The sequence below is a fragment of the Phyllobates terribilis genome, unplaced genomic scaffold, assembly GCF_046119375.1.
Source record: "Phyllobates terribilis strain yellow unplaced genomic scaffold, ASM4611937v1 Scaffold_2__4_contigs__length_985480577, whole genome shotgun sequence".
In the NCBI taxonomy this organism is placed as follows: Eukaryota; Metazoa; Chordata; class Amphibia; order Anura; family Dendrobatidae; genus Phyllobates; species Phyllobates terribilis.
The window spans coordinates 794,865,130-794,878,626 of record NW_027362762.1 but is presented as its reverse complement, the minus strand read 5'-3'; the positions used below and the strand labels follow the sequence as shown (position 1 = coordinate 794,878,626).

The 13,497-nt window shown below is 39.4% G+C and overlaps 1 protein-coding gene across 10 annotated transcripts in view; it reads right to left on the bottom strand.

The window, feature by feature from the left end:
• The window catches only part of CDKL5 (cyclin dependent kinase like 5), a 407,568-nt gene that overhangs the window by 69,300 nt on the left and 324,771 nt on the right, over positions 1–13,497 (bottom strand). For all 10 annotated transcript variants that reach the window (XM_073667428.1, XM_073667416.1, XM_073667414.1 and 7 more), the window contains 2 exons: positions 6,883–6,942; positions 2,880–2,970 (listed from right to left, as the gene is read on the bottom strand). In XM_073667428.1, coding sequence (XP_073523529.1) covers positions 2,880–2,970; positions 6,883–6,942 — 151 coding nt within the window. The remainder of the gene's footprint in view (positions 1–2,879; positions 2,971–6,882; positions 6,943–13,497) is intronic.

Genomic DNA, 13,497 nt, shown 5'->3' with positions numbered 1-13,497 from the left:
GATCCTATGCATGCCACACCTCCTGCCCAGTCCTGGGAGGGGAAGAACTTCCCCTATATAAACCTAGGGCTGAGGCAGGGTTAGTGAGTAGAGAAGAAGTAGAGACAGAGAAGAGAAGCAGATATAGGAAAAGAACATCAGGAGCTCTGTGGGAGCAGTGCTATAAGGAGTCAGGGGCTGGCAGCTGCAGAGCTCGCCCTGACTGAGAAGCTATCACCGGACCCGGAGTCCGAGGCTGTGGGGACTAATCTTTACCCAGCAGCAGAAACCGCCCGGCAGGGGATTTCAGGTCCTCTGGCCAAGAAACCCGAAGGCACGGTCACACGCGTGGGACCAGCACCGCCGTCGTGGAGCGGACGCCACTAGAAGGCCCCGAGTCACCGGCCATACGGGTGAGCACCACACGGTACACTCAGGGACGTGGGCTACTTATACCCGCCTCTAGCAAGGTAGCCAGAAGAGTACAGTCAGTTTGGGAGGCCTACAACTCCGCCTGGCCAGGGGAGATCCCATCTGCTCAAGGACTGACCAGGCCCCGATCGCTAGCCAGTACTCCGGGAGGGTCTATCTTTATCACCAGTAAAGACCCTGAATTACACCGCATCGTCTCTGAGTGATTCCTGCTACCCCATCATCCACGTCGGCTGCCCTGAGGCCATACCCCTCCCGTTGGGGGTGATACTATCACGCTGCACAATCCTACCACCGGCCTCAGCGGTCTGCCCTGCAGCGGCAGCTCCTTCGCAGCATTCAACGGGTGGCGTAGTCGTCCAACATCTACCGCTAATACAGCGCCACTTAGTCTCACTCCCTGGGCACGGACCGGGTCACCGCCACGAGACTACAACCCTCAACAGATCCGGCTCCGGGTAAGCTCCCGCGTGCGCAACGCTGCGCGACACAGGCCCAGGGGTGCGTCACATCCTAAAGAACCAGAGGATGTCTAAGCTTTCATATAGTCACTCCAGTATAATATACAGTATATAGTATAATCATGACCAAGCTTCAGCAGCAGAAGACAATGGTAGATGTATCTTCGGATCTTTATTCATTTCTTTCTTTAAACAAAATTAACATAGAATCACCTTGAAGACAAACATAGTTCATCACTCTGATAACAATGTAATCCAGAGATAGAGAAAATGCTAATTAATTTGCTATTCTTTGGAATAATTCCCAGACTGCAATGAACAATGGGGGCAGAATATCTGGCTCAATATTACAGATATGCCAATTATTTTAGTGAATTTTAATATTCTCTTTTATATAATGATTCCTGGAACTACATGAAGGGAACCGACCTCAGGAAACCAGGTAAAGGTAGTGTTTAATGGTTTGAAGCAACAGGATATGTTCCACTAACCATGAATATAAATAGGGATTCTTTCTGGGTCATTAAAAAGCCCTACTTTGCATCACTGACCAAGCACTTCTCATGTTTGCCAGAGGCAATTTTAATTAAACACATGGGTTAACAAGCATCTAGGACCAGAATGGTCCATCAGAGGATCCAGTGGTAAACTCAGGTTCTATCACAATAATAAGCACCTACAGCAGAGCTCCAAGTGGAGCAGACATTGGAGCCAATCATGTGCCGCTTGGGTCTATTTCTTGGTGGTTCACAATACGTTTTAGACCTTAGTAATGATGTATCTTGTGTATAACAGAGAATGCAATGCTATGAAAAATTATATTGAACATTTTTTTTTAAAGAAGGGCAGCAAATCAGAATCATTGTCTCCGCTGAGTGCAGGGAATTTCAGTTTTCTTTGCGCAGAGTTCACAGGCAATCGACTAATATAGGGTACCACCATTTGAAAGAGGTCACTATGACATGGCAGGCATGAGTGGTTTTTCTTTGGAGGGTGTTTTTTGGTGTATTTTTTCCAAAATAATTCTTATTTCTGTACTACTATTACTATATGATTATATTATTACTATAATTTATATTAACCCCTTAGAAACACACTTTTCAAGGCCATATCTGGAACATGGGATCTAGTTTGGGGCTCCAAGCTCTAGAAAGGATATTGGAAAGTTAGAGAAAGTTCAAAGGCGGGCAAGTAGATTAATAAGTGGGATGGGAGGTATCCTTAATAAAGAGGGACTTGTCTGCTTAGAAAAAAGGTGATATCGTTTAGATGTAAGATTACATGTTGTCAATACAAAGAACTGGAGGATGACTTATTCCTTTGAAGGACCTTACAAAGGACTAGGGACATTCATTACGTGAGTAGAATAGGCAATTTTGACATCTACATAGGAAAGGGATATTTACAGTTCGTGTAGTCACTGTGGAACAACCTACCGCAAGAAGTAGTAACGGTAGACACTATATCAGCATTTAATAAAGAGCTGGATGCTATTCTAGTTATAAACATGTATACTTGATTAAACTCGATGATCCTGTGTCCTTTTTTAACTTGCATTTAAAACATCATAAGTCATTAGGTTTAATGATTATGAAATGTCTGATAGAGTCACATGAAAAAGCCAACAACAAATAAAATAAAAAGTCACATTAATACATGTTCTTTTAGCCAATTAAAAATGAAAAACAATTGGAGTTCATGGGTAAAAAATGCCATAAAGTGACAGAAAAATCACCATACCTAGAGAATAATGTAAATTTGAAAAACTGCAGCAATATAAAAAAAACTGGAAGTACGCTGAATAAAAAAACAAAAAAAAAATCCCATCCCATTAAAAACACAGTAAGTGTCCTCCTGCATATCATAGTTTCTTATTGACTTTTGCCTCCTGGCGAGTGTCGGTATCAGAAGAATAGACTTCCACATAAGGTGAAATTGTTCCTTCCTGACAGACAATCTCTAAGCAACTTAAGTGTCATCTTTTAAATGATTTAGTAAAATCCTCACCCCAGAAGCAGCTCAGGAGAACGGTACCATCGTGTAGCCACATATTCAGTGTAATTGGCATTGCTGCCTTCAGACAAATTCCGTGCAAAACCTGAAAAAAGAAAATATTTCATTCTCATCTTTGCAAACATGATTAAAGAGTTATTCCCTAAACCACAAGTTATCCGTATCTATAGTGCCTTACTCGGCTTTATCCGGCAGCCCCATTAACAATGAATGAAATGGAAGTAGAGCAAGAACAGTCACAGGCAGAAGAGGCTACTGTGCACGAACAACACATGGGCTCTTTGCAGTCCAATAGCTCAGCATAATGCACAATTTTGAGCCCCTTTACCTCTTGGGCCCCTGTGTGACTGCACAAGTTGCACCAATGGTATGTACACCCCTGAGGCATAGCATGAGAACCTTTGCTCCATTCAGAATGAGACTGCAGAGCCTGTTTTCAGGGTCCCAGAGCCTTTTTCTCAGGTACAATGGAGTTCCAGCCAGTCAGACCCCATCGATCAGCATTTATCTCCCATTTTATGGATAGGTTATAATTAATTTTTTGGGGGTATGACCCTTTGAATAAAAAAAGTACATCATGTCTTTCTTTATGGAGCACTTTACTTGACATTGGCTCCTCACATTTTGCATCAGTGTAGAGATGGATGTTCTAGCAGTCAAAACACCATCAATGACCCCTTAAAAGTAGGGTTGTCCAAGTAGAAGAAAACTATTTACTGTAGATGTCTTTAATGAAATAATATACAACTTACACACATACTATCCTTATCAAATGTCCACAGATGCCCTGCTGTTTTACTTCCACCTTAGGTTAGATATGTAACTAATGATGTCTACAAGGCTGGCTGTTGTGTTTCAATAGATAACCAAGCCACTTTTTGTTTCGTGGTGGATTCACTGACATAGAAGGTGCCAGGTTTAGGAACTGACATGGGCCAGTCATCCACGCCCGTTCATAAAAAGGTCACATGCCAACACAGGAATTGCTCTTCTGTGGTGAACCCAAACTGGAAGTGATGCGGTTAAATAATATTGTCGTAAAATTGTCTGCATTTATTGTGGTTGAATAGTGGAGTGTAACATGGCATTCGAGGGGGTTTAAATAGCTCACAGTTCCACTCTAGCTGTACACCATACAGTTGCATCTCCGTGATAGCTCTCATATTCACTCAATTTACACAGTTTTCAGGAAGATGCGGGAACGCTCGAATTGTGAGTGATCTCAAAGCGTGAACTCCATGTAGAGATGCTACTACATCTGATGCAATTGGAAATGCTGCGACTTGTGGACCCGCGACTCTAGTGTGTAGTGTTAAGATATCTGAGCTGGAATATCGAAGACACATGGTTAGATTAGGATGTCCGTCAAACGAATTTCAAACCATACCTCCACTTCTCCCTCAATGGCATCTATATTGCGATACTCATCAATTCCTCTTTTTATACACTCTAAACATACATGGACCGGATCAAAAATACCTTAGACTGGATGAAAATATAATAAATCTTGGACCAGAGGCAATCAAGGTTTATTATGTTGTCACCCGGTTCAAAGTAGTTTTGATTTGGATGAATCTGGTCCAAGGTTTATAATGATTTCATCTGGTCCAGGGAGTTTTTAATCCGGTCTACATATATTTAGAGTATCATAATTGTAATATAATGCCATTGAGGAAGGATCGGAGATATATGTGTTTGGTTGACATCATAATCTGACCAACTTTATACAATATTCCAGCTCAGATATATTAGCATTATGCACTTTAACCACCAGTCACAGCAATATATCTCTTGCAATAGCAACTACATCTATCTTCAACAACAATAAATGCATGCAATCTTTTAAGACTGTACCAACATTTTTTAGTTGGCTGGAGTAAAAATTGACTATTATTTGTGAGGGCCATACAACAAGTGACTTTTTCTTTTATTTTTACTGCTACAATTTTCTTCGTATTTTTACATTTTTTCCTTGTACCAGATTTTTGTTATTCAGTACATGTAGAATTTATCAGGTTTTATACTGTTAAAAGGAACCTGTTACCAGGCTTTCCCAATATAAACTACAGCCGCCACCATTAATGATTTTTTACAGTATTCTAGCCAGTAGTATATAAGTTCCCAACTCCCTCTGCATAGCCCAAAAAATACCTTTTATAATCCCTCCATACAGGGCGGCCCAATCCAATGGGCACCGCTGGTCTTGCTTCAGGAGCTCCTCTCTCGTCTCAATCCCCGTCCTCCTGCTGGCTTCATGTGGATGACACGTCCTACGTCATCCACACAGTGTCCCCCAATCGCTCGTATGTGCAGGTGTACTTCACTCTGCTCTGCTGAGGGTAAAGTACTGTAATGCGTATGTACTGGCTTTACGTGGGGTCATCGGCGCTCTTTGGCCTCTCCTGGCGCATGCACATCACAGTATTTTGCTCTGCCCTTAGAAGGGCACAGAGAAGGATACCTGCGCAGGAGCGCGATTGGGGATACTGTGTAGCTGACGTAGGAGGTGTCGTCCAGATGAAGCAAGCAGGAGGACGGCGATTGCAGTGACAGAGGAGGCGCCAAAGAAAGACCAGCGATGTCCATCAGACCGGACTGAACTGTATGGAGTGATTATAAAAAAGGACTTTTTGTGCAATGCAGAGGGGGTTGGAGGCTTATATACAACTAATACTTAAACACTGTAAAAGAGGCAGTAATAATGGTAGCTATAGTATAAATTGGGAAAATCCCCGGTGCCAGGTCCCCTTTAATATAAGTCTAAATCAATGCTAAGAGGTATTTTTATATACTATATTAAAGTAAACGGATCTCAACACTGTGATATCTGGCAATCAGTTATTTATTTCTAATCCCATTTATTCTCACAATTAAGTATTTGAGTTATTGCCAGCACTCTCACTGTTGGGAGGTTTTTGAGTGCAGGTCTGTCCCCTATACCAATCTTTTGACATCTAAATATATATTTCCTAAATACCGGCAGCACGGTGGTTCAGTGGTTAGCACTGCAGCCTTGCAGCGCCAGGGTCCTGGGTTCAAAGGACAACATCTGCAAGGAGTTTGTATGTTCTCCCCGTGTTTGCGTGGGTTTTCTCAGGGTTCTCCGGTTTCCTCCCACACTCCAAAGACATAGTGATAGGGAATGTAGATTGTGAGCCCCAATGGGGACAGTGCAGTGCTGATAATGTCTGTAAAGCGCTGTGGAATTAATAGCACTATATAAGTGAGTAAAATAAATAAATAAATACCTAAATAGAAATGTGCAAGGCTCAAAATCAATAAAAAATATATTCTTTATTGGATAACAAAATAATTAAAAGCACAAAAGTCAGACATAAAATACTAAAGGTAAGTAAGTGATAAAAAACTCCCTTGTGTGAATACTACAAATCAATACAGAGTTATATTGTGTGCAATCACAGTATTGAGGACGGATACTCAATGGGTACAAGCCAAAATAGCCAGATAAACAGGGAGAGAGTGATATCACATAAAAGTACCCATAATAATAGTAATACACAGTGGCATGGAGTACACTTTACCTATCAAAGAAAATGCACCCGACGTGCATTTCGTGTCAAGCTTCGTCAGAGGGTATAGATTTTTTATTGATTTTGAGCCTTAGTTGTTTAGGTATTCTTGAATTTAATAGTGCATTTTGGCCCCTTATATATTGCTCCTTATACTCATGTAGGTGTTTTATATATATTTTTTAGCTGAACAACCCATTTTACAACCCGTTTTATAAATGGCAAATTATAGGAGACAGCAATATTGAAATAACAGATATTAATCATTGATATGCGCACAGTACAGGCCCAATTTATGCATAGCTATGTTAGTTCCAATTTTTACTTATATTTTCTTTTTTAGATACGCTACTGCATTTGTGATTTCTTGTAATCAAACTTATTTACTAATTTATGGCTAGTGTTAAATGAGAATGTTTTCCTTATTGAGAAATATATACAAAATGTTTGTGTTGTAAGTAACTTACCAAAATCACAAAGCTTTAAGATATCATTGTAGCTAATTAAGAGGTTTTCTGGTTTGATGTCTACGAGACAGAAACAAGAGATCAGAAGTCACAAAATAACATCTTTATGACTTATGTATGCAAAGAAAAATATTAAAACTTCTGACATATCTTGCTTATACAGTGCCTTGAAAAGTATTTCTACACTGTGAACTTTCCCACATTTTACACCTGCAAACTTAAATGCATATTATTGGGATTTTATGTGGTATACCAACACAACGTAGCAAGTATTTGTGAAGTGTAAAGGAAATGATACATGGTTTTCAAATGATTTTAAAAATATAAATATGAAAATTGTGACGTGCATTTGAATTCAGCCCCCCTGAGTCAATACATGTAGGACCACCAATTACTGCTGAAAATGTTTTGGAGCATGTCTCTACCAGCTTTGCACATCTAGAGGCAGATATTTTTGCCCATTCTTCTTTTCAAACTAGCTCAGTGAGGTTAGATGGAGAGCGTCTGTGAACAGCAATTTTCAAGTCATGCCACAGATTATCAATGGGATTTAGGTCTGGACTGTTAGACTGGTACTGGGCCATGCATACACATGAATATGCTTTGATCTAAACTATTTCATTGTAGCTTTGGCAGTATGTTTAGTATCACTGTCCTGCTGGAAGGTGAACCTATGCCCCAGTCTCAAGTCCTTTGCAGCCTCTAACAGGCTAATTAGTGCTCTCACTGCTTGGAATGTCAGTTTAGGTGGACAGCTATGTTTTAGTAGGTTTGCGGTTGTGACTTTCTTCTTCCATTTTTGAATGATGGATTGAACAGTGCTCCATGAGATATTCAGAGCTTGGGCTATTTTTTTTTATTTTTTTTTATATAACCTAATCATGTTTTACTCTTCTTCACAACTTTATCCCTGACCTGTCTGGTGTGTTCCTTGGTTTTCATGATGATGTTTGATCCCTAATATTCTCAAACAAACCTCACAGAACAGCTGAAGTTATACTAAGAATAAATTACACACAGGTGGAGTCTATTTACTAATTATGTGATTTCTGGAGACAATTGGTCACTCAGGATTTTATTTAGGGGTATCAGATAACAGGGAACTGAATACAAACACAAATCAAAAGTTTCATATTTATATTTTTAAAATAATTAAAAAAAATGTATCATTTCCTTTACATGTCACAAATACTTGCTACTTTGTGCTGGTATATCACATAAAATCTCAATAAACAAACATTTAAGTTTGTGGGTTTAACACGAAAAATGTGGAAAAGTTCACGGGGTATGAAAAGTTTTTCAAAGCATTAAAATTAGACCATTTTGATATCCAGCTCTAGAGGTGAAGCATTACATGTGCTCATTAAATCAAATGCAAAGCAAACTATCAAAATCAACAAGGCTTACAAATAGCTGTGGATAATGACCACTGATTCATTATGAAAGGAATCAAGTGTAAGGTCTCACACAGTTGCATGACAGCATCCCGAAATCTACAAGTTGTATGAAGCTGTAATACAGCACACCAAGAATATCACTTTTATTTAAGGTTTTTTTTCAGTTGCGGACCCCACTGGTTTCTGACCCATAGGTTTTCAGTACTTTAGCATTGTTAGCGCAGAGGAGTATTTATCTATGTTTGCATTTAGTCACCATTCCCCACTCCAGTGGTGTTAGTTCCATTTGCTGCTCTAATGCTTACGTAATTATGACACACTAGTTAGCATGGGTGCTTATGAACTTTAGTACTCAAAAAATATTGTTAAACTAAAAACTATATACACCTTGAATAAAAAGATATTTTTTATTGTGCTTTTCCTTCCCAAGTACATAGGTAAAGGGAATCTGTCAGCAGGTTTTGCCATGGAATCTGAGAGCAGCCCAATATAGGGTCAGAGAGCCTGATTCTAGCGATCCATCACTTACTGGTCTGCTTGGTGTAGTTTTGATAGAATCCCTGTTTTCTGTGCGGGAGATGTAGTGCTGGTCAGAATACTGAGATGTGTATATCGCCACGTGCACCCCTAATTGGCAGCTTCCTGTGTATACTGTGCAAGCAGCCAATGAGTCAGTCATGGGGTGGGGTTACACGGATTAACTGGACTTCCTTGCATGAGACACCAAGTCCAGTAGTGATAATCTCCTGCGATAATTCACTGATTGTATTGAAAATACAGCACACAGCCTAATAAGTGATACATCCCTGGAAACAGGGTCTCAGCTCCTACATTATGTTGATCTCAGATTAAATAGCAAAATAGCAAAAATCTGCTGACAGTTTCCTTTTAAGCAACTATCTAAATAGTCTTCATTGCAATTTTCTACAATTCGTCACTGTAGTTACAGTAAGTCCTATATTTAGCTCAGTGCTTTTGCAAAAATGTTATAAATGAATCAGAGCTGCTGCTCCTGGTTCTGACTTCTGTTTGCTCTTCCTCCCCCTTCTCTCATTGTGAGAGATAGCAGCAGGAATGGGGGATAGGGAAAAGATTGTACACAAATCTCTAGAGCATGGAGAGGGAGAAACTATTTCAGGGAAGGTAGAGAAAATAGGCTATAGAAAAAGAGAAAGCAATAAAGAGTAAATAAGTGCTGGATAGAAGCTGGGCTTATATATTGCCTAAAAAAAGATTTATATAAAACTGATGACTTCAACTGTAACAGTTTCTATATGCTACAAAGGTCCCAGCATTTGATCCTTAGTGATGTTGTTACATGATTATATGGCTAATTCCACATGCCCACTGTTTTTTTAGTGCTTTATCTTTCTTTGTTTGAACATTGTAAATAATTTGTTTGTTATTAATTTTAAGTTATTTGTTGTGGTTTCCCCCATTCACGCACATATCTGCCTTTAACCCCTTCACTGATTTTTCGTTTTATTTTTTTTCCTCCCGTTTTTCCAAGAACCATAACCTTTTTATTTTTCAGTCTCCATAGCCATATGAGGGCTTGTTTTTTGTGGGACGAGTTGTACTTTTGAATGACATCATTCATTTTATCATGTGATGCAGTGGAAAGCAGGAAAAAAAACTTCCAAGTGCGTTGAAGTTGAAATAAAAGTGCAATTCTGGAGGGGGGTTTATTTATTTACCATGCTCACTATACAGTAATATAATTCTCCCGGTCAGTATGATTACACAGATACCAAATATCTATTTTTTTTTTTTTATTTAAGTGAAAAAAAAAAATTGGAAATTTGTAAAAAAAAAAACAAACAAAACAAGCTTTGCTTGTGTCACCATTTTCCAAGACTGGTAACGATTTCATTTTCGGGATATGGTGCTATGTAAGGGATTCTTTTTTTGTGGCTTGAGCTGACATTTTTACTGATACCATTTTAGGTAGATACTATGTTTTGATCACATCTTATTGCATTTTATTGCAATGTTGTGGCAAAAAAACCAAAACGTAATTCTAGCATTTTGATTTTTTTCTCTTGTTACGCCGTTTACAGATTGGATTAATTTATACTCTGATAGATGTATTTTTTTATTGTTTTATTTTCAATGGGGCAAAAGGGGGGTGATTTGAACTTGTGTTTTTTTATTTTGTTCATATTTTTAAATTTATTTTTCTTACTTTTTACTGGATTTATTAATCATCTTAGTGGACTAGAAGCTGTGATCGTATGATTACTTGTGCTATCCATAGCAGTTCTGCTGTGTACAGTGAAAATAACGATCTCCTATGAACGAGTACAGGCTGGCTTTCACAGGAAATCGTCATTACTAGTACAGGTGTCTTCAACAGACCGCTGGCTGCCGTGACTACTCATTGGTGACCCGTGATCACATCACGGACGCGCCGTTGGGCACGTGGATGATGCGCCCCTCTGCCGGCGCCTGTCAAATGTCGCTGTCATAGATTGACAGCACATCTAACAGGTTAACAGCCATGGGCAGAGCCTAGCTGCACATGATGGCTGCTTAAATCAGCCATCATTTTCAGGGAAAGACGTGGGCTTAGCTTGCGAGCCTGTATCAAAGTCAGGGACGCGATATATGACGTACATGTACGTCATATGTTGTGAAGGGGTTAAAACGTGGGAAAAGTCATGGATGTTTTGTTTGCGCAGACAGTCTGAAAAATGACTTAACAGAGAAATTCTAAAATAAACTTTTTATATGAATGGCCAATCAAACATTACATAGTTAAGAAATGGTATAAAAGGCATTTAACGTTCTATTTAACTAAACAACCTAAAAAATCCTCTTATGAAATGTAATAATTCCTAAACAGCAATATAGTAAACCAAAAAAGAAAAGTGGAGTAATATCCACTACAATTATCTCCTTGAAGAGAGAGCAAAAAGAATAAGGAAGGGAGATGATCTGTGATCTCAAAAATATTAACTTTATTAAACATTATAGTATGAAATATATATACATAGTGAGCAGACAGCTAAAAAAAAAAACAGAGTCTGCAGGTAGCACAGTCGAATCTTAATGACCCAGTCCCTGTCAGAGTATACAGTACATCTTTAAATGAAAATAAAGTAAAACTTAGCCATATATCCCTTCTAATCTAATTGTAGTGATACGAGTATATATAAAAGAATATCTTGATTTACATTATAAACCACGATATGGCACCATACTTAAATATAAGCAAAATTGGTCATACTTTATGAAATTGTTTAATATCTTCCCAATATGGAAAGATGATAAGTCATATGACTGCAGTAGCTGAAGGCTTCCACAAGGTACATTGCTGTCACGGGTGTGTCAGATGTGACAGACAGTCGTCCTGCAGTTGGTTGCAGAAGATCTCTTCGTTTCGCATTGCAGACACCTTCTTGAATCTGTCTCACACTAGGACCCAACTGCTACCTCCCTCCTGCTATTTGACACCCAGGCCTGGGTGTTTAAATACTTTCAGTTTGCAGCAGGGAGGGGCCGGTGATATTCACATGTTCCCTTGTGAAGGCTTGGAGCTTCTGCAGTCTGCTTACTTCCTCTCTGATGCTAGGAGGACGTTTGGTGTAATCTCTCTGAAGTTGGCTCAAGCTAAGTTATTTTTGCCCGTGTGTCTCCCTTGTTGTCTTTAGTTGCTAGTGGGGACTGACTAGTGCTCATCCCCCCTCCCGTTCCCTATCCAAGCGCTAGGGAAATGTTCCTGTGCGGTGATTGGTGAGGAACCATTATAGGGATGATCGGGTATTTTGGAGGACATTTGGTGAAATCTCTCTGAAGTCTGCTCAAGCGAAGTTTCTTCACCTTGTGTTTTTCTCCCTTGTTGTATTTAGTTTATAGTGTGGACTGACCAGTGCTCACCCACCCCCTTCCCTATCCAGGGCCTAGCTCTAGAGATTTACAGGGCTTAGGTTTTCTGTTCGGCGATTAGTGAGGAACGAATATAGGGATGGTAGGGGAGACAGGTTGATATCAGATCAGTCTCCCCCTTTCCCTAGTGTCTGGGCTCTCTTCCCCTCTTCCTTTCGTGTTGCACTTAGTCGTTCCCACACTTTGCGTGACAATTGCATTACAGTCAGACAAGTTAGTTAGCAGATGAAATAATTATATCTGCAATGTAATATCTAGAATATGTATTGTAAGGACCATATGTTAATCTAGTTTGGTATTTACTAACTTTATAGTTACAATAGCTACCATTTAACTGCATTGTGTTAACAGCACAGAATATCAGTATGACTAAAAGCTCCCTGGGAGCACATGATTGTTACCTGCAGCATGGAAGGAGGATATATCATACTAGTATTCCTCCTCTTTCACATAATCATAATAATAATAATAATATTATTATTATTAATAGTAAATCTTGATAGAATATAGTAAGGACAGATGCAACACATCATAAATGACATAAGGGAAATGGTGCAAATAATATCTACAGTAATATGAGTGGTTGATACCTGAGGTCATGTTATTTACTGAATCTGTACCAGGTACCAGCACGGGGGACCTGTGGCACCTCGACATATGTTTCACCCTCTGGGCTTTTTCAAGAGGTGTGGCCAATTAAAAACTGGGCTCTTTAAATAGTATGTTGCGAATAGACAAAGTGAAACCTGTGGTGACTAATCCTGTGTGATAGCGAGGGGCAGACCAGCAGCATGCGTGCCAGGGCCTTGCCAGCAGAGTAGGTCACAGTCAGCATGTGTGTAATTAAAGATGGACCAATAATATAATGTTTGAGAAGGTTCTGTTACCTTCCTGCAATGTGTTCAGAAACAGGATTGGATGCAGCCACTGAATGGCAGACAGATCTAGCTCCACCCACAGAACTTGACTCTCCTAATCTGAATGTCTGCCTTTCTTTCATGCCCTTTCCACTTGCAAACCATCTCAGCATCTCTCTAGCTAAAGATAAGTGACACTAGAGAAGATACAGGGTATGGGAAGTCAAATGGGAGGGATACACCTAATGGCCAGGACTTTATAACTTTTTTTTTTGGGTGGAAAACATGATTTGGGTAAATAAAAAAGTAGTCATTGCATTGGCCATCAGGTAAGTAAAAGTTTATTGAAACAACTGCAACTATTTAAACCTTGGAATTCTTTAAAATGTCATTCAAGACAAATATTAATAGGAAATTATCAGGATCTCTTTTTAAATAATCAATCTATTTTATAATTGCTACAGAAACAACAC